Here is a 27481-nt window from a genome sequence, read left to right on the forward strand (position 1 = left end):
TTTAAGACTTGCATGCCCCAACCCCAACAAATTTAATCTTTAACATAGAGTATGCAGTGTTAAGTAGTTATGTTTCGAATCTTCTAAGAGGCCCTCGGCATGTTTTCCATAACTGTGCTAATTGGTGCATGTTTATTTTCTCAGCAAGGTGTGTGGGAGACTCTGCTAGCAGCTCTGGAAGTCCTCATCCGGGCAGAGCACCAGCAGCAGCAGTTTAATATTAAGCAGTTGCTGAACGCCCACGTAGTTCATCACTTCCTACTGACGTGTCAGGTTTTACAGGTACTTCTCATGTATCTGTCGAGATCTCTCCTGCAGTTCTTCTGTTTCCTAACCCACTGCTGTGCACATCAAGATTCCACAGGCCTGTCAATGGGGATTTTTTTTTTCTGTCTTTCGTCTTACTACTCTGCAAGCCTGTTTTCTTTCAGATCTTGCCTCCTGATCTTTACACTGTCATCTTGTCTAACTCAAACTACAAAAGAACAACTAGTAAATTTCTATGTTTCTTTGTGTTGGAATATAATAATTTTGTGGTTCCTGAACATCAACATTTAGTGATCCCTAACTCATTATATAGCCTTTAAATACCAATTCACACATATGTACGCTTTTAATAAATACAGTTTATTGTATTTATCACATTTTTATATGTTAACTAGCAACGTGGTAATATATCCAAAATATTATGTTAAAGATGACACTAGCTTATGTTTCTATGTCTGTGCTGTGATCTGCCTTTACAAATGTCCTTTTCTCTACTTGATTGGTATATTGAGCTATTTCCCAAGGTTTTGTTTTTGTTTTTAATGTTTGAAACATCCATTGGTCTTGTCAAGTGAGCTAAGCCCAGATATGGTGTGATCTATGAGATTTTTTATTATAACTTCAGGAGGCTAGTGCCTTTGCTTTTATATCTTGACGCCTTCACAGTATAGTTGGGTTAAAATTCAGATATGCTGACATGTGTGATCTGATGACATGCCAGCCTCTTAGGCCACTAAACCCCTGGTATTCTTTCCCCCCTCTAGCCACAAATGAGAGGTTCTCCTTCCTTTGGCACATGATTGTTTTTTTTGCACTGGATGTTGTTGATCCTGTTCTTGCTCCTGGAAAGAAGCCTGCCCTGATTTTTTTCATCTTAATTGGCCCCTTCTTCTTTATAAATCTGTTCCCACATATATGGTATTTTATGTTGTTCATAATATTGCACTTCTGTATCAGGTACACATGGGCACTAAATGAATACTTACTTTGAAAAGCATCATATGTACCTTTCTTGGCTCCTGTTATACATCAGGTTATTCTCTTGGGAAATATAACACTTTGATTTCTTAGCTTGCTGAATATTTTATGTATCACTTATGTTTCTATTTTCCTCTAAATTTGTTTATCTATTTTAAAATTTATTGCCAATTTGCAATACGTTTGTATGACTTAAAAACATCAAACTTAAAAAAGTCAACCTTTTCAATATATTTTCTCTCCCATAATTATTCTCCAAATGTTTTTAAAACTCAGGTAGTAATTTCTTTTTCTGAAAAGTCTTTTTTTTCACCCTTCATTCCGAAAGTCCATTTACCACATTTTATTAAACATGAATCTTGTGTAAAATGTGTAAAGAAATGAACTTAGTCTTTGCATTTACAATATCTCAGTGCCTTTGTGACATTTTGGAAGTAGTAATGAATTCTCAGTACAATGAATCTGAGGCAATTACATTAGTTCCTGACTATTGTCTACAGGCCCTGAACTAAGGTGATAAAGTATCAAGAATATAAAGTAGCAAGTATGAAGGAGATTAAAAAGATATTACTTTGCCGGGTGGTGGTGGCACACGCCTTTAGTTCCAGCACTGGAGGCAGAGGCAGGTGGATCTCTGTGAGTTCAAGGCCAACCTGGTCTACAAGAGCTAGTTCTAGAATAGGCTCCAAAGTGACAGAGAAACCCTGCCTCGAAAAACCAAAAAAAAAAAAAAAAAAAAAAAAAAAAGTGACCAAGTTTTATTTTTCATACATACCCTATATCTGGGCTTTCAGCAGTGCACTTGGTGGCAGTGGCTATGAACCCATGACAGGGTTGACAAGGTAGCACCCCCAGGTAAGCAGCCTAGCTAGGATATAATGAAAGCTGAGATTTTTTTTCCTTGGGAAATATCCATTCTCTGAGGTGAAAACAGGAGATTTCAGGAAAACAGGAGATAGGAGCTAAAGAAAGAGTAACCAAAGAGAAGAACCTGGAAGGTCAGGAGAGTGGAAGCAGAGGTGAGCAAGGGACAAAAAGATAGCACAAGGGGCCACGTGATGGAGAAAGCTCACTGATGATGCGAGCAGGAGAGCTGGGAAGGTGAAGGAGGCATGATGGCGATGGGCTTGGTCTCTACGACATGGACGGGCTCTGTGTGAGCCTTGTCAGTTTGGTTGCTCACCTTCCTGGACCTGGGGGGAGTTGGGAGGACCTTGGACTCAACATAGGGTAGAGAACCCTGATGGCTGTTTGGCCTCAAGAGGGAGGGAGTGGGGGTGTGGGTGGAGGGGAGGGGAGGGAAGGGGGAGGAGGAGGGAAGGAGATGGCAATTTTTAATAAAAAATAAATAAACTGGAAAAAAAAGAAAATTCTTGTACAAAATAAAAAAAATGAAACTGCGTGATTTTCTCTGAAAAAAAAAAAAAGACAGATGACTGGCAGAAATGTGCTCTGAGTTGGAAGTAAGGAGGTATAACTTGTTTTCATTGGACAGTTGAAAAACCTTAACAGATTTGGTTCTTAAATCTGAGCTAGTTGGATGACTAAATTATCTCAGAATTAAACAACTCCCTTTTTAGTATTTTGATTCAGCAGTACATCAGAATAAATGGAGTGGAGGGATAACTTTGTATTGTATTTGGACATAGGGAGACAGAAGACAAGGCAGTTTTATATTCTGTGCCCTTAACCAGGAGGTTACTTACCAGCCTCTGGGAAGATGGAGTTAAAAGACAGAAACAAGTTATGTCAGCCTCTGTTTTTAGTAATGCAAGACATCTATGCAGTCAATGGTACAGAACAAAGATGCTGGGGGCCTGAGTTTAGATTATAGTTGAACAATTGTTTGTTTCTTTGAGTGGTTCAGGCTAGTCAAATAGCCACTTTAAATCTATATTCTATAAGTGAAATATAAAACCACTGTAAAAATATTTGTGAGAAAGTTGGGGCACAGTATAGGACTGTAACTAGTTTGTTCTGTTGCAAGAGGTCCTTCCATATCTAATAACTGCAGTGGAGTCATAGTGCTAAGAGTGATGTTGGTATTAAAAGAAGTAAGCTTTATGCATGAAAAAATTCCATTTGTAACATTTCTGATTTGGGAATTATAGATACTCATCTATAAAGTCTGTCTAGATATCCCCCAAATCCAAAATCCTGAAATCTAAAGCTCTTCTTCCAGCTTTTTGAATTACAAGAAGGTTACCCTGCATACAGCTAGTGTCTGAGACAGTGTTCTGAGATTCTGTTATTTAATTCTTAAAATGATCTTATTTACTAGCATTAACCTTAGTCATATGGACAAAGAGACATCATGGCAATGTTAATGTAAGTGTAGGGCCACAATGTACACTTGGACACTTTAGCTTTTGAGTCCATGCTTGTGAGTTCGCCAGTGTAACTTGACTCACTTACTTAAATTAAGAGAGCTAGAATTAAAGCCATCACTTTTAATGAATTTTAAATGGCAAGATTGCTTGAATTGAGAAGTAGTGCCTCAATTTAATAGTAACTATGGTCATACTAGAGTAGTAAACCAACAAAATTCTATCTTAAAAGCAGTATCAGTGAAATGATTCAGCAGGTAGGGTGCTTGCCATGTAGGCCTGGTGACCTGAATTTGATCCCCAGAACCCACGTAAAGGTAGAAGGAGAGAATTATCCACAAAGTTGTCTTCTGACCTCTACATGTGCACCACTCCCCCTACAACTTATAATGACAATTATAATGATTTTTAAAAGACCATCTTGTTTAAATAGAAAATAGTAGTTGACAGTTTTCTAAGTATAAAAAAGTATTTGACTTTTATTTTTTTCAGGAACACAGAGAAGGACAGCTTACATCTATGCCCCGAGAGGTTTGTAGATCGTTTGTGAAAATCATTGCTGAAGTCCTTGGATCTCCTCCAGATTTGGAATTATTGACAATTATTTTCAATTTTCTGTTAGCTGTACACCCTCCTACTAATACTTACGTTTGTCACAACCCCACAAACTTTTACTTCTCTTTGCACATAGGTGAGTATGGTCATTGTTGGGTCTTAACTGTTTCTGTTCTCTTTTTCCTGCTGACCCACATTTATTTTGATATTCACTGAATGGTTTCTCTGTGCTGGAAATGACCCTAATTTTATCTTGGGGATAGAAAACAGTGAGTTACAGGATAAACCAAATTGGTTTCTGCCTCCAGGGAGCTTGAATACCAAGAGGAGGGAAGAGGCATATATTCAGAAAAGAACAATTAATAGTAGGTAACCTAGCCAGCTTCTTTAAAACTACAGAGATAAAGTTTGATAAGAAAGTAAGTAAGGGTGAAACTATGAGAGAGCTAGGTAGTAAATCAAAAGTGGAAATCTGGTTGTACAACAATCATTTAGAGAAATGTAATAAATAAAATGAATGATCATCAATAAAACTTTAAATGAGTTTATAAAACATCACTTCATGTTAGGTTAGCACAGTTTGTGAGAAAAGTACTGCACAAGATTCTAGAATCAGAATATTCAAAGATTAGTAAAATGTTTTCTTTCTTAAGAGGCTTACTTCTGGTAAAGGGGATTAATGAACTGATAGTTATACTAGGCTTGTGGACAGCACAGAGATATGGAAGCCATTGTTTATGTGGAGGTATGTGGGGTTTTTGTTTGTTTGTTTGTTTGTTTTGGTAGTATAGAGCAGGGATTAGGGGACTGAGGGATATTCCTGAAGGAGAAGGTGTTTGTTTTTTGTTTAGAGTCTAATAGAAATAAGGAAGGAGGAATGGCATTCTAGGCAAGACTGACAAGGAACCTAGAGACTAGTGTTGCTAAAAGTAAGAGACAAATTATGCTGATTAGTTTTATGTCAACTGTCATGAATTAGAGTCATCAGAGAGGAAGGAACCTCAACTGAGAAAATGTTTCCTTAAGATCACACCGTAGCCAGCAGCAGAGTGACTCAGCAGAAGATCCTGCTTTAGGCTTTTGGGTCATTTTCTTAAATTCGTGATTGATGGGAGAGGGCTCAGCCCATTGTGGGTGGTACCATCCCTGGGTTGGTGGCCCTGGGTTCTGTAAGAAAGCAGGCTGAGCAAGCTGCATATGGCAAGACAGTAAGCAGCACGCCTCCATCGTCTCTGCATTAGCTCCTGCCTCCAGGTTCCTGTCCTGCTTGAGTTCCTGTCCTGACTTCCTTTGGTAATGAATAGCGATATGGAAGTATAAGCTAGATACACCCTTTCCTCCCCAAGTTGCTTTGACCATGGTGCTTCATTACAGCAATAGTAGTCCTAACTGAGAGGCACAATTAGAGACGCCTGGCAGATATCGAGGTTCTTAAAAACAAGAAGCTTGAGCTTTATCTAAGGTAGTAAGGCAACAGGAAACCTCTGAGGTATGTTAAGTCATGCTGATATTTGTCAGAATTCTGGTACTCTGAAGATCTTAGGATAGATAAGACATTTACTAATTATGACTTAGAAAGCTATGATACTAATCCAATGGGGAGATGATTGAATGGAAAAATGATCAAACTTGAAAATTGAGAGAATTTAGTGACTGACTTGACATGGGTGAAGGATAACAGGTGTACAGGTAATTCCAACTCTCCACAGGGGATGAGTGGGAAATTCTCCACAGTACCCAGAGAACAAACAAAAGATGTGAATAAGAGCAGAAAGATAATGTAGTTGTGTGTTTATGGTGCATTTAAAAAGCCAAGGTGGAAAATTTCAAAGTATGAAGCTAAAAAGGATGATTAAACTGAGAATATTATTTAGAATTCATATCATACACCGAAGGAGATTCATAAGAATAAAAGACAAGGGTTGGAGAGATGGCTTAGTGGCTAAGAAGACTTGCTGCTCTTCCAGAGGACCTAAGTTCAGTTTCCAGAACCCACTACTGCCTGTAACACTAGCTCTAGGGGATCTGATACCTTCTTTTGAAATTTGGAAGCACCAGATAAACATGTGGCAGGCACACATACATACACATAAATTCAAATAAAAATAAATCAAATATATAGGCATATGATACAGCCCTTATTTAAAGAATAAATAAACAGTCTATTTGGAAAGATCACAATTATACATGAAAGGGTAATGGTAAAATGTGAAACCTCAGAAGTAATTGTTAATACACTTGGAGTTCAGAGAATGTAGAAGTTAGACTATAATAGTCAACAGCCACAGAATCCATAGTGAGAAATTGTAGAATGAATCCTTACATTTTTGTTTAAAGGTTATTTTTGTTTTATCCTATTTTAAATTTTCCTGTCTCAAAACCAATTCCAGATGGTAAGATCTTTCAAGAGAAAGTGCAGTCAATCATGTACCTGCGGCATTCTAGCAGTGGAGGACAGTCTTTTCCCAGCCCTGGATTTCTGGTAATAAGCCCATCTGCCTTTACTGCATCACCGTGTGAAGGTAATAATAGCAAAGATTAAACTGCAGATTATTTTTACCTCAGTTATGACTATTCATGAACACTCAATATGTGCATGTTGTAGCAGTATATATTTGTTGTAGCAGGATATTGCTATAACCCAATATCCAGCCAAAGTATGTTTAATGAATTTAGTTTTATTTGGCAAAACTGATTGGACTTAGTACATTTTGTGTAAACACACACACACACATACACACACACACGACATGGGAGTGAATGGGGAATATGGGAGAAGGAACCTAAAAGGAGTTGCAGGGGTTGGGGTGAGATTTAGCCAAAATAAAATTTAAAAAATCCATTTCCAACCTCTGGTATCAGTACTTTACACTCAGCCTAACAACATACCTAGTGCAGGTCTCTGGAGGACCCCAAAATAGATGAGGTTCATGTTGTCTTACCATTGCATTATATGTCCTCTTACCATAATCATTTGTATTTCATTAAGCTTCTGATTTGCTTTACAGTTTTCCTCAAATATATTGGTTGTCTTGTTCTCTCTATGCCAGATAGCTAGCTCACTTGTTAGGTTCACTGTCGTCCCCTCTGTTATGTGGAGGCCCAAAAATGTGCACCTATTTCCACCTTGTCTGATGGTCAGAGAATTTGGAGGTTACTCAAGATTGATGACAACAATTAAAACTGTATATCCTGATTCAGGATATGGTTACTTGGTTCTTTTGACATTAAAATGGCCCATACAGGTAGACCCACTCCACACTGACAGATAATCAGGATATGCAAGCATACTTTTGCTCCTTCTTTTGTAATAGGAAGTTACCTGGGGAGTCACTGCTTTCAGGACACAGCCTAAACAACAGAATGCTAATGAATTGATGTCTCAAAGTGTTGAAGCAATTAACTGTTCAAGTTGTCCTTTGTATCATGTTAAAGAAATCTTTTGTTGCCTTCTTCTCCCTTTTGTATTGGGGTATAAAAGCATATGAAAAATTAAACAGTCGATTTCAGTATTCACTGGAACTCCCTCCCAGTACTATCCCATGTTTTCTGTTTTGTTGTTTTATTCGCATCTTCGTCCTCTGTACTATTTTTCTAATCTCCATGCCACTGCCCTGGCAGGAGTTATTTTTGTCAAGGCTGATCTCCTAAAAATGGCACCCAATGTGGGTTGTTCTCCAACACTGTTAGTATCTCTCTTCAATATGACCTGATTATGATGGCTTCCAAGCACTTCTAGAACTCTGGTGCTCTGCACCATTCTGTCTGGGACGTCGATTTTCAGTTACCTACATTACTCTTAATTTCAGATGCAGTTGTGCCCTTGTTTTTTTCTAGGTCTTTTGAATAGAATTTTAAAAGCAGCTTTAGCCATTCATTTAGAAATGTTGTAGGAGGCCACTTGTTTGTTTTCCTGTCCGCCCAGACTCCTAAAATAACCACACAGAAACTGTATTAATTAAATCACTGCTTTTCCCATTAGCACTAGCTTCTTATTGGCTAACTCTTACATCTTAATTTAACCCATTTCTTGTAATCTGTGTATTGCCACCTGGCTGTGGCTTACCGGGTAAAGTTCCTTCTGGCCCCAGCAGGCTTCTCTCTCACTCCACCTTCTTTCTCTCAGCATTCCATTTAGTTTTTCCCACCTTGCTCTACCCTGCCCTATCAACAGGCCAAAGCAGTTTCTTTATTCACCAATCATATTCATAGTATACAGAGGGGACTCCCACATCATAGAAACAGCATCCTCTGGGAGTTTCTGGTAGCTAGAAGAGGAGGCAGTCATCCTTTTGAACTGCTCTAACAGCCTCCTGTCTCTGTCTCCTGTGACATTGCCCCAGTTCCCTGTGCTTCTATTGTATTTGTGCAGCCTAGTTCCCGTTAGCCAGAAACTGCAGTAGTTTCCTTGATGCTATCTTCGATGTTGACTTGAAAAACTCAACTATGGCTCTCAGCCAACCAGCATCTCTGCCAAACACTAAGCTTTAAATGCTTGCCTCATCATTAATTGTGTGCTCAGAATTAATTCCCATTTCACTCTCCATAGAATGAGTACTTAAGTCTTTAAGTTCATAGTAATTTCCTATCTTCGTCATTACTTTTAACAGACTATCCCTATTTTTATAGAAAACACAGTATGTGTAGATTTCTTGGTTATGAGTTGGCCCTACATGTTTCCCTTCCCCAGCAGCTGTCTTCTTCATGCTGGTTATGGCTCTTATTGTCAGGACAACCTTGTCTTCTTCTGTAGCTCTACCACAAACAACTGTTAAGTCTTGGAGGCAAAGTAGAATTTTAGAAAAGAAAGACAAGGTATATGGATGTAATTTCCAATCGTGCTTATTCTCCAAAGCATTTCAGTTATTCTCTAGTTCATTTTATGGTCATTTATTATAATATTTTAAGGCCATGTTTTAATTAGTTTCATTAGTATTTTGTAGGAATTGTCTTTTTAAAAATTCTGTCGGTTTGAAACATTTTCAAATATAGTCATACCCTACTTTTTTGCTGGACTATTTGAACAGTCTTTTGGCAACTTTAGCCTACTAGCCAAAATCAAGAATTACCAGGAAAGAGTTCCAGGCTGTGTATCTCTTTTGTTGGCACAAAGCTTTGCCTCTAAAACAGTTCTTTCAGGAGCTATGTACTCTACCACACTTATAAAACTTGAACATGCATACAAGCACCTGATTATCTCACTCAGACACTGTGTTTGACACTCTCTCCTGTGTTCTGGAAGAATAGGTGTCAGCCAGAGCCTGAGAGTGTGAATTCTTAGCTATTGGACTAGGGCTGCTGCTCCACTGTTGCTAGTTCATGGTCAAACATTGGGAAATCTGTGCTTTTATCCTGTGCTCTTGTCATAAAGGATTTTTTTTGTCTTCTGAAATAGTGTTAGAACTATTAAATTGGAGTGCTATGAAGAGAGATGATTGCTTCTCATTAGTAAGTAACTGCAGAAATAGGAAAGAGAACAGTCTGGGGGCCATTTTTGTAATGACAAGTACTATTTTATTAAGCACCTGTTACAGTTCAGGCACTATATTAGGTACATCACACTCATGACTTCTCTTCATCCTTAAAAACACCCTGCAGAGTAGATATTCTGATCATTCATCGTACATTTGCAGAAACTACCACTGTAGTAATAAAGTGGTTTACCTATGGCCACTGAACTAACATAACTTTTATTTGAATCAATCCTTATTGTAAATCCTGAACTCTTTCTTCTTTATCATGTTATATCCTGTGACTGATGGCCTAATTAAATTAAATCACTCTGATTCACTGCAGCTGAACCCATTAATCCTAATGACTTCAAACCATGCCATCAATATTGTATTTTATTAAGAAAATAGGAAAAGACATGTTTTTGAAAGCTTAACAAAATGTAGTTAAAAGAAAAATAGTTTTTTGCCAGGTGGTGGTGGCGCACGCCTTTAATCCCAGCACTTGGGAGGCAGAGGCAGGTGAATCTATGTCAGTTCGAGGCCAGCCTGATCTACAAGAGCTAGTTCCAGGACAGGCTCCAAAGCCACAGAGAAAGTCTACCTCAAAAACTAAATTAAAAAAAAAGGAAAGAAAGGAAAAAGAAAAGAGTTTTGGCATGTGTGAATTTCAAGTACTTTTTGTCTATGAAAATTGCCCTTTATAAACTTTTTTTAATAGTGCAAGGCAGGAGGTCTGTTCCATGTTTGTGACTTACAGAAGAAAAGTGGTGCTGTTTAATAGATTTTTAAGAACTATTTTTCTGTCTACACTTACTAGGAACCAGTTCTTCCAATATCACTTCACAGCGGATGACTGCCGAAATGGTTCGATCTAGAAGTCTACCAGCATTTCCTACATATTCACCACTAATACAAGCACAGAACCTGGCTGGACGTTTGGGCTGTAGTATTGACAAGTTACTGAATGTTGCAGGTGCCCACCCAGAGAAACAGAATCCTTTAGGGAGTCTCTACACACTGAAAACAAACAAAGAGGAAGCATTCATCAGTAGCTGTGAGTCTGCAAGAACTGTTTGTGAAATGGAAACACTTCTTGCAGCCCAGGCCTCCACTAATGGGGTCTCCAGAGGAACACTGGCATTTCCCATGGCCAGAGTAGACCACAGAGACTTGGGAACTGAACCCAGATCAGATGATGACAGTCCTGGTGATGAGTCCTGCCCACGTCGACCTGATCATCTCAAGGGACTGGCCTCTTTCCAGCGAAGCCACAGCACTATTGCAAGCCTTGGACTTGCATTTCCCTCTCAGAATGGATCTGCAGCTGCTAGTAGGTGGCCGAGTCTTGTTGATAGGCATGCTGATGATTGGGCAAACTTCGCCTTTTCTCCTGCTTATGAGGCAAACTACAACCGAGCTGCAAACGCTCACAGGTACTCATGTTTTCTTGCCTCAGAATCCCTGCACTAGAAATTCCTTCATTATGCCACTTCTGATTATATTACCTTAATACCAAGCCGAAAGATGCCTTCTCATTCATTTGTTGTTAGATAATACTGAATTCTAAACTCACCCAAAAGCCAAGTAACTAAGAAAAATCTGTTTTGTGGTTTATTAGATAGAAAAATCTTTAGTTCAGAGAAATCATCAGATTGATGTTCCTAGATTGTGTCCAGGGTCCAGAGTGATGAAACTTTCTGTGACAGTGAAATGTTCACCTATGAAACATTTGAAATGCAGCTGGGAGAATGAAGAACCTTTATTTTTTAATATATTTTTATTAATTCTTTGAAAATTGTATATATCTAACTCCTCCAAGATCCACCCTTTACTCTCTAACCCTCACCCTTTCATGTTCCTTTGTAGTTTTTGTTTTAACCCACTAACTCCAGTTTGTGCTGCCTATGTACTCATGAGTGTGTTGGCATCTGCTGGAGAGTGGTCAACCTACCAGGGGCCACACCCTCCTTCCCTCCCTTAGAACATGAGCTGTCAGTAGATGCTCAGTTAGGGGTAAGACTCATAAGCCCCTCCTGCCTCCATGCTGGGCTGTTGACTTACCCTGATGTAGCATAGGAGTTGGATTTTTAATTTCAGATAGTTTAACATATATGGCAGTGACGACTTCATTTTAGTCTACTATCTGCTGGAAAACATCCAAACATCTATTTTAAAAGACAATGGTAAGTTGGTTAAGCGTGCTTAAATTAGGAAGTCTTTTTAAACTTTCTGAGCATTTGTTTTGCATGTTAAAGTTTATTCTCATTGTAGTTCCTAGGGTGTTCTTCATGTGGATTTCCTTCTGATGCTTAGTAAGACTTTTCTGGATTTTGTCACAGTGTCACTGAAGACTGTTTGATACCTATCTGCTGTGGGCTATATGAACTCCTAAGTGGAGTTCTTCTTATCCTGCCTGATGCTATGCTTGAAGATGTGATGGACAAGATTATTCAAGCGGATACTCTTCTAGTCCTCGTTAACCACCCATCATCTGCTATCCAGCAAGGAGTAATTAAAGTAAGGGCACAAACTACATAAATGATACCTTCATCAGGAAAATAAATATATGTATAACAAATTGTTTAGTATATGTAAAGACTTAAAGCTTATTTTATTTTTAAGAAGAATGAACTGTCGTGGCTAGAGAGTTGGCTTAGTGGTTAAGAACACTGGGCTTCTCTTACAGAGGTCCCAGGTTCAATTCTCAGCACCCACACAGTGGCTCACAACCATCTGTAACTCCAGTTCAAGGGCATCTGACACCTTTTCCTTACCTCTGTGGACACCAGGAACACAAACAGTCTATAAACACTCATGCAGACAAGAACCCATATACATAAAAAAGCAAAATAAAATAAAATTAATAAAAAGTAACAATCTATAATTTTGTTATTTCATATTGGCATTTTATGTAGTATTCAGTTCAATCTTAAGTCTTTTTTATACATTGATTTGTAACAGTCAGTTTACCAATAAATTCATATATCTTAACAGTAAATCCATTTTACAAAAATTATAGGGATTATGTAGTTTAGTGGAAGTCTTTCCTGCAGTGTAGTATCAACTTTTGAACAGTTAAGTCTCAGCTCACCTGTCTCCTTTTTAAAGAGGCCTTCCCTGATTATCATAAGAGAATTACTTCCCTCTGGTCATATACTTTATTCATATATATATATTTATATGTATACTCATTTTTATTTGTATACTCATTTTTAATCTCTAAAGGTGATATAAACTGTGAGCATCAACATTTGTCCATATACGTTACAAACTGAATATATACTGTTGAATAAATTAATGTTCTATATGATTGGCTTCCTTTAAAAAGCTAACAAATATTGAAATCTCTTTTAAAGATTCTCATTTTCTTTGATTTGTCTGAATGTAGGTGCTGTTCAGTTTCTTGCAGTTCTATATAAAACTGCTATGTGAAATATAAAGGATAATAATATAAGTCCTCACATCAGTGCACTTACTTGTACTAGGAGAAAGTCATTGGCCTGCTAAGTATGATGTTAGGAATTCTGTGGCAGTGTTGATAAAGAATGGGAGCACGAGGAAAGCAAGTCAGCATTATGAGAAAGTAAAGAAGGATTCATGCCAAAAATGCATTTTAATAGTTGGCTGGAGGTTAGTCAGGTCTTTATGGAGGGTGGTAAATAGAAGTGTGTTTGGGGAGAGTCCTGTCACCACTGTGAGGGACTAACTGAAAAGGAGGGAGAAGAGCAAGTGATTTGCTACAGACAGCACAGTCCTTCAGAGAGGAAAAGACTGTGACAGTGAATTGTAACCTTTCAGTGCAGCAGAAAACTCAGGAGCTCACGGCCTGGAATTATACAAGTCAGAGGACTCAGATTTGAGAGACTTTTGAAAGAGACAAACCTTCATATTTATATGTGGGGATCAGTACTAGAGAAGTCAACAGGGTGTTTTGCTTTGAAATCTAGAGGGACGGTTCTATGGTTGATCCAGATTAGTAAATGTGAGAAAGGTAAGTTTAGAAGGAAAAGTAATTAATTGAGTTTTACACATGTTGCATTTAAGGAGTTAAAAAAATAAGAGATAGCAAGATAGTTTAGTAGCAAAATAGCAAGATAGTGCCAAGCCTAATACCATGAGTTTGAGCCCCAGGACCTACACAGTAGGAGTGAACCAGCTCACACATGTTATTGTCTCACTTCCACATGTGTATCGTGGCACACACCTCCACCTCCCCCATACAAAATAAGTAAATAAAGTTTAAAAATTCTATAAATGTGTGTGTGTGTGTGTGTGTGTGTGTGTAGTTTCTGAGATTTCTGTTAAGAAAGAAGGAAAGGAAGGAGAGGAGGAAAAAGAAAAATTTTAAGATGGAAATTCAGGCTTTTGCTCAGGATCTCTCAAGAAGTCTAGAAATAGAGGTCTGTGTGTGTGTGTGTGTGTGTGTGTGTGTGTGTGTGTGTGCATGTGTGTATAGTTCTGAGATTTCTGTTAAGAAAGAAGGGAAGGAAGGGGAGGAGGAAAGAGAAGTTTTAAGATGGAAATTCAGGCTTTTGCTCAGGATCTCTCAAGTCTAGAAATAGATCTCTCTCTCTCTCTCTCTCTCTCTCTCTCTCTCTCTCTCTCTCTCTCTCTCTCTCTCTCTCTGTGTGTGTGTGTGTGTGTGTGTGTGTCTGTTGTGTGTGTGTGCAGATATGAAGAAAAATACAGTGCACTGGTTTCTTTCCCTTTGAATTAGACATAATTTTCTGCTTACATTCAACCATGGCTCCCGGAAGACTGCTAGATCCTTTGCTCAGCTACAGAACATCATCAAAGAAGTATTAAATCCCTAAGAAAGTGTCACCACTAACATCCCAGAGTGGCCTGTTAATCTCTATGTAACATGGTTTTTAACTTTCTGTATATGTGGCTATGTATATGAGTAGCAGGTAATACAAATACAAGAATAATATACAGTCTGATTTATACATATTAAATGTTAACATCTAAATGGTCTTAATTTTTTCTTTAGCTGTTACATGCATATATTAACAGAGCATCTAAAGAACAAAGGGACAAGTTCCTGAAGAACCGTGGCTTTTCCTTACTAGCCAACCAGTTATATCTTCATCGGGGGACTCAGGAATTGTTGGAGTGCTTCACTGAAATGTTCTTTGGTCGACACATTGGCCTGGATGAAGAGTGAGTTCTCTGCCATAACTAAGAGATCTTTTGTCTTATATATAAAATTAGGTGATTCTTTTGGATCATCAGAAAAAATTCTATAAATCATTTTCCAGGGAATTAATTTATTATTTTATATATGACAATCTTTTTACTTCTTTCTTAGTATTTTATTCACTTAGTAATTTTATTATTAGAAACTGGAAACAAACAACTGCAGTAGAAAGTGAAAGTGATGGAAAATTTGACATATCATGAGAAAGCTAACCTGAAAGAAAGGTGGCCCCTTTAATCTCAATTATATTATATTTGTGACCCATACTCAGGACTTCCTCAGTCCCCTCAGAGTCCTTCCTTGGAATTTCTGGATGTGATGATTGTTCAGATTTGACTTTGGTGTAATGTTTGAGGATTAACAATACAAGCAAAGATAAAGAAAAATATCCGCTGAAACTAAAAGTTTGGCACAATTTTTTTTTCTGTTTGATAGAGAAAATATATATATCTCTTTAGTGTGATAGACAAATTCAGACTTTGGGGAACTTAGATTATTTACTGTGGTCATTTTATTCATATGTGTGTATTGCTGGAGATCAAATCCAGGACCTTATGCATGCCAGGCAAGTGCTCTACTGCTGAGCTATATCCCAGCCATGGTAATTTTGGTAATATTTTCATTTGCATGAATTTTTTGTTTTGTTTTGTTTTCTTTTAGAGCAATTCTGCATTATCTTATTTTAGTCTCATAACACTCTTTTTTGATAACTTTAAAATCAGGTTAAAAACAGCTTTGTGGTGTCAAAGCATTTTTTCCCAGTTTGTGTCTGACTGCTCCTAACATGCTCTTCCCTGTATCTTATTTATTACAGATTTGATCTGGAGGAGGTGAAACACATGGAACTTTTCCAAAAATGGTCTATCATTCCAGTACTGGGACTAATAGAGACCTCTCTCTATGACAATATACTCTTGCATAATGCTCTCTTACTTCTTCTTCAAGTTTTAAACTCTTGTTCTAAGGTAGCAGACATGTTGTTGGATAATGGTCTACTCTATGTGTTGTGTAATACAGTAGCAGCCCTGAATGGATTAGAAAAGAAGTAAGTTTATTAAATTGCATCTGATAATTTAAATTACATCTAATTAAAATTACATCTGGTAAAATCATTAGAATGTTACCTTAAAGAGTTTATTTGTTTTAGCCAGGTAATGGTGGTGCATGCCTTTAATTCCAGCACTTGGGAGGCAAAGACAGGCAGAGCTCTGTGAGTTCGAGGCCAGTCTTGTCTACAAGAGCTAGTTCCAGGAGATGTACCAAAGCTACACAGAGAAACCCTGTCTCAAAAAACCAAAAGAAAAAAAAGAGTTGATTTGTTTTGTAATACTTTCAAAGAATTTCATTCCCACAAAATTAAGTTAACGTGGAGATGGCATGTTTTCATCTCCAAGATGAAATGTTTGTTTAAGAATAGTTTGCTTGTATGACTTGGTTTTGAGCATTTAGACTTGAAGATGGTAAGTTTACTCTCAGGTATGTTTATCAAGCTTCCACTATAGTCTCTGTAGTTAAACCCACTCTCCCCCCAGCTAGGAATAGATCAGATAGAGCTGCATAACTCGCTGATCCACATGCAGCTCAGGAACAGCAGAGAGCATGTCTCATCTCTTTTAACTCACTTGCTGCTGTATCACTGATACCGTGGTCAGTTTATGATACTATGTTTGCACTGCTAGTACAAGCTAACTTCTAATAGTCAAAAGGACACTTACAAAGGGCTGCCTGCCAGTTGAGTAAGAGCTTTGAAAAGTAAATTCTTAATTAGATTCTGTATTTTTGATGTCTCCACGTCTGATATAGTTACCATTTTACTAGCATAATTTTAAAATAGGAATCTGTAGATGCACCATCTTATTGTACACCAAAGCACTAAATGTTGTCCATATTTTCACAGAGTATAAAACATATCTGTATCCAGTGATTGTCTGGGGCAAAGATAGACTCCTTATACTCACTAAGTTCAGCTTTCACTGGGCACTTATATATAGGGTTCATGTGCTTGTGCATATGAAAAGTAAAAACACAAAGTATTGTATTTCCTCAGCACATTTAGTATTGATTGCAGTGCAAAAAAATTGGTAAAGATTGGAAGATGCCTATAGGTTTGTTCTGAAAATAGTTTTCCCTACAAATAAGTTATACTGATAGTCCCTGTGTGATACTGTATTAATTGACCCTAAGAAACTTATATTTCTAACCCTTACTTAATTTGAAAAAAAAAATAAATATAGAAAAGTATTTGAGCATGTGTCATATACCTGAGTAGATCATCAAGGTTAAACTTGTGGGCATAGTAACTGATTCATATTTATTTTGTGTTTTTAAGTGATTAATACACGCTCAAGCTTATTATCCTTCATTCAAGTTCAGTATAACTTTAAACTTATAATCCCTAAAATTAATTTATACAGCTGAAATGCAGAGAGATTAATTAATTAATTAGTTCAAACTGACTAACCCTTAGTTTTGTTACGACACCTTATTCTTTACCCTTCATGTAGGCTAGGAACCTGTGTGAGTATTCCCTTAGTATCTTGTGTTAATCTCTATCTGCTGTATCTGATGCACTCCTAACTTATCTAGTTCTCTGCAAGACTGTATTTTTGACAGGACTTTTTCCATTCCTAGTGTACAGGGTATATTGCTCACTATAGGGTAAGCATAAATAAGTATTGAATGGATGCATACTGATATCATAGAATTTAACCAGCTCTTTGTCTTAAATTGTTGGCTATTTTACTTATAAATGTCTTGGGTTTTTGTTTGTTTGTTTGTTTTGTTTTTGGCTCATTTTAGCATTCCTTTGAACGAATACAAATTGCTCGCCTGTGATATACAGCAACTTCTCATAGCAGTTACAATTCACGCTTGCAGTTCCTCAGGCTCACAGTATTTTAGAGTTATTGAAGACCTTATTGTACTTCTTGGATATCTTCAGAATAGCAAAAACAAGAGGACACAAAGTAAGAATCAATTTTTAAGAAATGTTTCTCATAATTCTTTTACTGAAAGTTTAAACCTAATTATGTGTTGGTATTAATTGTTATTAAAAAGCAGCCTTTGAATGGTTGAAAATAGAGTGATTGATGACGTGATATAATTAGTTTCTAGCAATATATTACAGGCAGAAACTAGTAACATTTTTTTTAACCGAGAAGAATGCAAAGGCTTATGTTGAAGAGGAATGCTCTTTAATTTTCTTTAACTGGAGCTAATAAAGTGACTGAAACCTGAAAGCATGCAGATTATTTAAGCTTTTACTTTATACAAAATTACTGATTTTGAAAGTTATTTAAAATGAAATACATTTATGGTTTATTATTTTTTCATTCAAATTTCTATAGTAAGGCAGAGTATGATGATACATATTCAAAGTGTGGAGACAGGAGGATCAGGAGTTCAAGTTCATCTTTAGCTACATAGCAAGTTAACAATCAGCCTGGAATACAAGGGACATTGTTTGTCTCAAATAAAATAACAAAAAATTATAGTGCCCGTAGAGGAATTTTCTTTAACACTATTTTTAACTTATGTCTAAGTCTTTTCATTTTGATATTGAATATTGTGGTTTGTTTAGATATTGAATATTATATACCTTATATAGTAGATGATATATTAAATTAATTTAGTTAAAATATTCAAATGATGATAGCTTGAAAACATCCTAGTCTCTTCTGGGTTTAGATATGGCTTTGGCCCTGCAGCTTAGAGTTCTCCAGGCTGCTTTGGAATTTATAAGGAGCACAGCCAATCATGACTCTGAAAATCCAATAGATACAGTCCAGTTGCCTTCTGCTCACCACCATACAGTGTCTCAGAAGCGGAGAAGCATTGCTGGTGAGTATTAAAATGGCATTTTAATAATTACACATTGAAGGCAGTTATACTCTCCTGTATTCTGATGTCATTTGCATTAAAAGTATTTTTCTTGCTTGGCATGGAGGCACATGCCTTTAATCCCAGCGCTAGGGAAACAGAGGCAGATATGTCTCTGGGAGTTTGAGGCTAGCCCTATCTAACATACCGAGTCTCATCTCCAAGGAATTAAAATGTATTTCTTGGTTTAAAAAAATCAAATTATAGCTGGGCAGTGGTGGTACATGCCTTTAATCCCAGCACTCGGGAGGCAGAAGCAGGTAGATCTCTGTGAGTTCGAGACCAGCCTGGTCTACAAGAGCTAGTTCGAGGACAGGCTCCAAAGCTACAGAGAAACCATGTCTCGAAACCCACCCCCCCACACAAAAAAAATTCTAATTATAAAATCTGAGAAAGTTTTCCTTTCAGCAGAAACCATTGCACCAGAGATGCTGTACAGAACTTGTCCAGGTTTTATCCTAATGGAAGTTATCAGGTTTTTAGGAGATGCATGATATAATCAGATAGATGTTCATTGTATAGAGAGAACTTTGACTTCTGTGAGGAGTATGGACTAAAAGAAAGCAAAGTGCAGAATCCAGGCAGATAGGAGTAGCTTGCAGATGAATAGAATACACATGGTGTCAGAGCTTTCTGTGAATTTGTATGAATCATCAAATGATAAATGCTGGTACATTTTCTACAAAAACTGCTGCTTCTTTTATAGAAACATAAACTAGAAAGATAACCTAGGATCTATGTTCATATACACATAAACATATACATATGTGTCTATTATCTATATACAATGGATTTACATAATTATGTGATAGAATGTAATAGTAGTTTAGCTGCTGCTTAGAACATAGTATCTGCAGCAGCTGTTTTATGCATACACTTGGATACATATGAACAAAGTGCTTGGTATATTTCTTGGAGTTACTCTCACAGTTTTAAAGGCTTTTAAGTTCAAACCTTTCTCCCCTTGTACTAATTTTCATCTTTGGGTTCAATGCTATGCAAAATTTTAAAGCCCATGTGATGGAAAGCCCACCCATAGAAAATACTTTTAAATATGTTTGTAATAATATGTTTAAATTATGATAAATCAAACTTACAAAATATTCATGTAACTAAACTTGCTGCCCCTATGTAGTCTTCCTTGTTGAATGTCTGGACAAAGTCTCTCTTCTTGAACCACTCCCCCATGTTATCTGTCTTCTGTTCCAGGTAAAAATTGTGACCTTTTCCATTTCCAGCTGTAGTGGTCACTTCCTATATTCCATGGCATGGAATCTTGTTTCTCTAGCAGTATCACATGTAGGTTTTACATTCTCAAACTCACAGAGGAGGTAGACATTGTTATGTTCCAGATCAGTCTTCCTTCAGTCTCACATGTGGATCATTCTGTTGGGCAGTCCCGAGTTCCTGTCAGCCCAGTGAATGGGGCCAGATTCAGTCTTTTCACACATGTGCACAGAGAGAGAGAAGGGGGGGAGAGATAGGAAGATATTTTTGCCTAAATGGTATCATTCTCTACCAACTGTTTATAAAATAACTTCTATTTCTGATCAGTATAGACATCCTTTCACATTAAAGAGCACAAATGTCCTTTAATGGATGTTTGGTAGTTCCTGTATTGTGTGTTGTGATCTTCCCTAGCTTTTTTACTTTGAGCTTTTGCCATTATAAACAAGATCATAATATACAGTTTTTCAACTAAAAAACTTTGTGTATTACCTTCAATGCTTGAAAATAGAGGAAGTAGTAGAGTATTATTTGAGATGATATATATGTAAAGTATCATTCATATAGATAGATAATAGATTAGTATAATTAGCACACAAATGAATTTCCTTTGTATTTTAACCAATAAAAACAATATCAACATGAAATATTCTTTATTCTTTTGAGGTATAAGATAAATATTGCATTTATATCCATTATTTAATTAATGTTCTTGATAAAAATGCTCTTCAATCAATCAACCTTCAAATAATTAATGTGTACCAGCCATGTACATAGAACTGGAGGAAGTGATGGATGAGCATATAAACAAATGTATGACTATAGTGTAAGATAATGATGAATATCTTCCTGTGACATATCTCTGCTCTATTTTTTAAAATATATATCTTCTAACAAGGAAACTGGGGCTTAGAGAAAGAAGTGCTTAAGGCTTCCCCCGACCGTGTGGCTCTAAAGCATGAGTGCTGAAGTACACGTCCACACTCACAAATAAAGACAGTGTGAGACTCTTATTCAGTGTCTTACTGCCTTGTCTTGCCTGGGGTATGTTTGTCATTGGATTCTACATAAAGAATCTGTGGATAATGTGAGGATGAATTGACCTTGAAGATTAGGAATATTGTCCAACAGTAATATTTTTAATATCTCTAAGGATTATTTTCTTGTTTCTTTTATTTGCCTGAAAGATGACTCTACCCACCAAAATGATTAACTGATTAAAAATACTTACTAGTGGACAATCTAACAAAACTATTAAAAATTTAAATATCTTGTAGGGTGAGTCATTAAAACCTGTAATAGTTTAGTCAGATGCAAGTAATTTGTAAAAACAAGATGTTGATGGAAATTGATATTTTTTTTCATAATTTAAAACAAAGGTTCAATTCCAGTGAAGGGTTCTATTACTCCTCATATACCAAGGCGTCATTTTGGTTCCTATGGCCAGCTTCCGATGCCCTTCTTCAGTCCATTAAATCAAGAATCCTCCCCGCTCTCTCCTGGATGCACCATGTGTGCAGCGCTTCCCAGAGCAGGTGCAGTAAGCACAGGAACAAACAGCACTTTGCCTTGTTCAGTCTGGGGAGGTGTTTCTTCTCAGGAAACGCTTCCCAGATGATGCGTTCACCCCAATCATTGTACTGACAAATCACTGGACTTGTATCTACCTTGTGACTTCTTCACTCTTGCTGACTGATTTCTTATTTGTCATTATGTATAATTTTCCAAACTATAAGATTCAACAGGGATTACCAGGGCATGGTAACATTATTACTAAATTATCATGGTCATGATCATCTCCTCCTTTTCTTCCTCCTTTTCTTCTTCTCCTCCTCCTCTTCTTCTTCTTTTTTTTCCTAAATGTCTTATTCTTTAAAATTGTTGATGATTTTGGAATACAAGGAAGTGAAACAGTGCAAATAGTCAATCAGGTGTCAAAGCCACACATGCCCATCTGATAGTCTGAGTTTTTCAGAAGACTCAGACTTAGACGAATGATCAGCATCCTCCTGTGTCACGGGCTTCAGTGCTGTTATTTTGGACTTGAAATCTGTAGTACTGTTGCACTTCTTTGGAGAAGGAAAAATGCTAACTTCTCTTACTCTTTTTTTCCTTAATATAAATAAATTAATTTTGTAATAAAAGGTTTTCTTTTCATGACCAGTAATCAAAAAATTATAGTAAAAATAAGTTCATTGACCATCATTTACTGTGGCATTGGATAATTTATCTACTTGAAGGTCCTCGAAAATTCCCCCTGGCTCAGACAGAGTCTCTCCTGATGAAGATGCGCTCGGTGGCCAGTGATGAGCTACACACTATGATGCAGAGGAGGATGAGCCAGGAGCACCCCAGCCAGGCCTCTGAGGCAGAGCTCGCCCAGAGACTGCAGAGACTCACCATCTTGGCTGTGAACAGGATCATTTACCAAGGTCAGAACTCAGTTTTCTCCCTTTCAATGTAGATTTTCAGGTTTAAATATGTCAGATGGAGGTGATTAGGTTTGCTTTTTTAAGATGTTACTTTTTTTCCTCTTCTGGAGCCTTATGTTAGAGACTAATACTCTACTTCTTAATGTGTTAAGTACTAGTCTGTGTTGGCCATTGATTTCGAAACTATTTTTTTTAGCTTTTCTTTTGACAAAGTAATATATTCATGAGCTGTTATTAGAAATAATAAAGAGATCCTACAATTTTTCCCCATGGCATCTTGCAAAATTAAAATACAGTGGCATTCTCAGTAAGGAGACATGGATATAGTCAAGGAGGACATTTCCATCCCCAGAAGGAATTGCCATGTTGCTTATTATTATTATTATTATTATTATTATTAAAAAATTCTGCCTCCTCCCCCCTCCCATTTCCTTCCCCCTCCTTCCACTCCCCTCCCCCTCCCTTTCTAGTCCAAGGAGCAGTCAGGGTTCCCTGCCCTGCGGGAAGTCCAAGGTCCTCCCCCCTCTATCCAGGTCCAGGAAGGTGCGCATCTAAACAAACTAGGCTCCCTCAAAGCCAGTTCATGCGGTAGGATCAAAACTCAATGCCATTGTTCTTGGCTTCTCAGTCAGCCCTCATTGTCCGCCACGTTCAGAGAGTCCGGTTTGATCCCATGCTTTTTCAGTCCCATTTGAGCTGGCCTTGGTGAGCTCCCATTAGACCAGCCCCACTGTCTCAGTGGGTGGGTGCACTCCTGGCGGTCCTGACTTCCTTGCTCATGTTCTCCCTCCTTCAGCTCCTCATTTGGGCCTTGGGAGCTCCATCCTGCATTCCAATGTGGGTCTCTATCTCCATCCATCTCCAGATGAAGCTTCTGTGGTGATATGCAAGATATTCATCAGTATGGCTATAAGAAAGGGCCATTTCAGGCTCCCTCTCCTCAGCTGCCCAAGGAACTAGCTGGGGACATCTCCATGGATACCTGGGAACCCCTCTAGAGTGAAGTCTCTTGCTAACCCTAAAATGGCTCCCTTAATTAAGATATCTTCTTCCCTGCACCCCTAACCACCCTTCCTCCATCCCAACCATCCCATTCCCCCAGGGTTTCCCCATTCTCCCATGCCATATTGCCTTTTTATGGTCAAACTCACTTTCTTCCTCCTCAGCCCCTACCTACCTCCAATTTACCCTGCATTTCTGTATTTTTACAATGTTTTTAGAAGACAGACAGACATAGTGATTTGTGCCTGTGGCGATCCCAGCACTGAGGTGGGAGAACTGTTTGAACCTAAAATGTAGTGGTGCACACCTTTAATCCCAGAGTGCTGGGAAGGCAGAGGCAGGCAAATCTGTGAGTTAGAGATCAGTGTGGTCTACATAGTCAGTTCTAGGATAGCCAGAGCTACATAGTAAGACCCTGTCTTGGAAGATTTTTTCTATAAATATAATATTAAGTCCATTGGCATTTTTATATAGTGAAATTCTCTAGCGAATCATTCTGCTTATTTTGAATGTATCAGCAATCTGTTTGGTTGGAATTTTGTTTTATTGGACAGTAGTATTACGATGTAGATGTACCAGAGTCTGTTTAAGCCCTTATCTGTTGAAGGCATCTAAGCTGGTTCCAATTGGAGTTTCTGCAAGCAAACTTTCTAGCAGCATTCATGTTCAGGTTTTTGTGTGAATATAAGCTTTCATTTTCTGGGATAAACACCCAATATTCATTTCCTGGGCTCTGTGGCAGTTTTAACTTTTCTCAAGTGGCTGTGTAGTTTATATGCCATCCCATCCATCCCATATTCATCTAATCTGTGTCATGTGGCCTTTCAGTTGATTTGTACAGGAGTTGAATGGTCTTAGTAATTTCTAGCACTTTTCATCTTCATTAGCAAATTTGACCTTTACAATTTCGTAACTGAACATTGTGGAATTTAGGGAAGAAAAATTGTAAGAGCCAGAAGACCAGGAAGTCTTCTGTAAGACAGTATCTTCTAGATATTACAGGGAAGCTGCACTCAAGAAATTTCAACAATATGATTGCTTAAACAAGACCTGAACAATAACAACAGTTGACACATCAAAGTAGATGGGAGAAATTGCAGAGCACTACTCCTAGATGAAAAGTTACAGGCAATAAACAACTATTGAGTGGAGGAGATTTAGCCCTCCCCTGAGATGAGCACTTTAATGGTTATCCAAAACCAAGTAATCAGTACTGAAAACATATACATACAAGCAATACTAAATGGATTCAGCAAGTTGCATATATTTATTCACACACATAATTAAAGAAAAAGAAGGCATGAATTTGAGCGGGAGCAGAAAGGGAGAGACATGGGAAGAGCTGAAGGTAGGAAAGAAAGGGGGGAAATGATATATTTTAATTAAATTTATAAATAAATAAATAAATAAATAAATAAATAAATAAATCCTCTAGTCAGGTATACTGGTGCATGCCTTTATTCTCAGCACTTGGGAGGCAGGTAGATATCTGTGAGTTTGAGACCATCTTGGCCTGCATAGTGAGTTCCAGGACAGCCAGGGATTGTAGAGATTGTTTCACACAAACATACAAAAATAAAAATTTTTAAATCTGTATTACTATTTTACCACAGTATAAATGTGGTAGACGTACTAATTAAAATAGATAAAATGTGATCAAACAGTGAATTCACTTAAAACAATGTTCTCTAAGCTGTAGGTATAAGGTTGTGTTGTAGATGTATCAGTTGGGGTTGGGTACCTCCTGATCAGTTGTTCTGTTCATTTTGGTTAATTGTGACTTTCTGAAATGATCTTCATCTGCTGCAAAAAGAAGCTTCTTTGATGAGGGGTGAGAGCTACACTCTTCTGTGAGTGTAAGGATAACTATTTAGAATGTGGTTAGAAATTACACTGGTTTAAGAAAACGGCGGTTGCAGGTTTTCTTCCAAAATCCATGGCATCACTAGCCACTGGCAGCTGGCTAGATTTATAATATCCAGCATGATTTCTCTCCTTTAACAGCCTTTTAAATCCAGTTTGATAGCTGTTGATTACTGTCTAGATATACCTTGAAGAATATCTTGTTGTGCTGGTCATTGTGGTTTATAGGTGTCACAGCTGGATTGCTTTCCTTCCTTGTCAGCTTGAATAGCATATTCCTGTATAATGACAGTTACTCCTCAGGAAGGAGGCTTTCAGTTCAGATCCAGCTAGAGTCTTCAAAATCCTGTGTCTACAGTGCATGGTATCTTCAGTAATGGGGACTTAATCTTCAGCCTTCTGGAAGGCAACCAAGGGCAACAGCAATAACCCATATTGTTTTGGGAGTCTCTTGGCCTCTTCTAACCAGCAACTTGAAAGGAGGTTTTTCATGCCTAGTAACAAGGTTGTTATTAGACTTTTTAGGTTAGGTTTTGTATATGGCTTTTGGAGATCCCAAGTGGCATAACTTCATTAAAATATACACAATTATATGTATTATATGTAATTTTAGGTAAATATAAAATAATTCTCTATGGTTATATCAATATCCTCAGGTTATTTATCCTACCTCTTTTCCACAGAAGTTAATTTTACCAACATCATTACTATATACATGTGTGTGTGTGTATGTATGTATGTATATATACACACATATATAAAATCAGTGAGTTAACTAATTTTTAATTTTTTTAATTCAAAGAGTTGAATTCAGATATTATTGACATTTTGAGAACTCCAGAAAATGCAGCCCAAAGCAAGACCTCAGTTTCCCAGACTGAAATTTCTGAAGAAGATATGTGTCACGAGCAACCTTCTATATGCAATCCATTTCAGAGAGAAATGTTCACATATCTGGTAGATGGATTCAAAGTGTCTATTGTAAGTACCTTAGTGAATTAGAAGTGTCCATTTACAGAAACTGAATAGAGGGCTACATGTCTAAATTGTGAGTTTCCAAAATCATATTTCTTTTTGCTGTTCAGCATTTTTCTGCAGTTAAAACAATTTGAATTTGTTATTCCATTTTGGTTTTTGTTGTTGTTGTTGTTTTATTTTGGAGGTGTTTATTTTGTTTTGTTTGTTTGAAGTAAGGATTCACTATGTAGCCTATGTTGACTTTGAACTTCACATTTCTCATGTCTCAGACTCCTGCTAATTGAGATTGCAGGTGTGTGCCATTATCCCTGGCATAGACTTTCAATAATAGCGTAATATATTTTGCTGACTTACTTGTTACAAAATGAAGAACTTCATTTAGCATCAGGGAAGAGTAAGGTTTTGATTATTACTGTGGCTATAAATGAATATGTTGTTTTTTAAAGGCTTTATTTATAGCTACATTCTTGAGTTTTTTAATTAATATAATGTTTGGGTCTTGGAATAAACATATCTGGTGCCTTCAAAATAATATAGAGAATATTGATGGGTGTCTGACTTCACTTACTATCATCTCACTTGAGTTTCTTTAGATCATTTATATTTGACCGTGGGGAACAAATTGATCAGTTCACTATGTCAGTAGTACCAAAAGCCAGTCTAATTCTAGAATGCCATGAGTCATCACTGTCAATCTCTGAATCTGAACTAGATTTTAGTGTCCATCTCTGATCATTAAATAAACTGTAGGTGCACTTAGAATTTAATCACTCAAACATAAGGTCTTAATAGTAGGAATAATTGGAAAGCCTTTCTGAAGTTCTGGATAAACTCTAAACTATAATAATTCTAATATTAAGCCCAGGAGGCTTGGTCAATACTAGACTAGACTACTGGTAGAGCTACAGTTAACATAACCTTGTTGGGTATACATTAGGGAAAATTGATGATCAATTTCTATCTATATAGTTCTAAATTTGTAACTATTGTACTTAGTGTGGTAGTACTGACTCAACTTTATTATGAGTTCCTTGTCTTTTATATTGTAAAATCAAGGTGACCTTACTTACCATTGTTCTCTTGTTGTTTTGATTTGATTTTAATTGACAATCTGTAATCCCTTGGTCATTTTTGAAAAATGACTCATGACATTAGCTTCTCTTTCTGTGCTTATCTCTTTTTGTACTTGTGGCAAAATATATAAAGTTCTGAATATTATTTAAACTGTCTCTTAAACTCTCATTTGTTTAGATATGTGTATGAGTGTCTAATTTAGAATATTAAGTCTAGAATGAATCATGCTCTATTGTCTTCCTTGAG

The 27481-nt window shown here is 37.2% G+C and overlaps 1 protein-coding gene across 6 annotated transcripts in view; it reads left to right on the forward strand.

The window, feature by feature from the left end:
• Nucleotides 1–27481, forward strand: part of Lyst (lysosomal trafficking regulator) — a 154138-nt gene that overhangs the window by 74605 nt on the left and 52052 nt on the right. For 5 of the 6 annotated variants that reach the window (XM_038335429.1, XM_038335432.1, XM_038335428.1 and 2 more), the window contains 12 exons: nt 145–282; nt 4065–4263; nt 6518–6649; nt 10398–11013; nt 11920–12097; nt 14574–14743; nt 15595–15825; nt 17580–17746; nt 18468–18620; nt 21266–21421; nt 22127–22318; nt 25986–26164. In XM_038335429.1, the coding sequence (XP_038191357.1) occupies nt 145–282; nt 4065–4263; nt 6518–6649; nt 10398–11013; nt 11920–12097; nt 14574–14743; nt 15595–15825; nt 17580–17746; nt 18468–18620; nt 21266–21421; nt 22127–22318; nt 25986–26164 (2511 nt within the window). The remainder of the gene's footprint in view (nt 1–144; nt 283–4064; nt 4264–6517; nt 6650–10397; nt 11014–11919; nt 12098–14573; nt 14744–15594; nt 15826–17579; nt 17747–18467; nt 18621–21265; nt 21422–22126; nt 22319–25985; nt 26165–27481) is intronic. The other variant, XM_038335431.1, reaches the window with a different exon arrangement.

This window comes from Arvicola amphibius, chromosome 6, assembly GCF_903992535.2.
Source record: "Arvicola amphibius chromosome 6, mArvAmp1.2, whole genome shotgun sequence".
In the NCBI taxonomy this organism is placed as follows: domain Eukaryota; kingdom Metazoa; phylum Chordata; class Mammalia; order Rodentia; family Cricetidae; genus Arvicola; species Arvicola amphibius.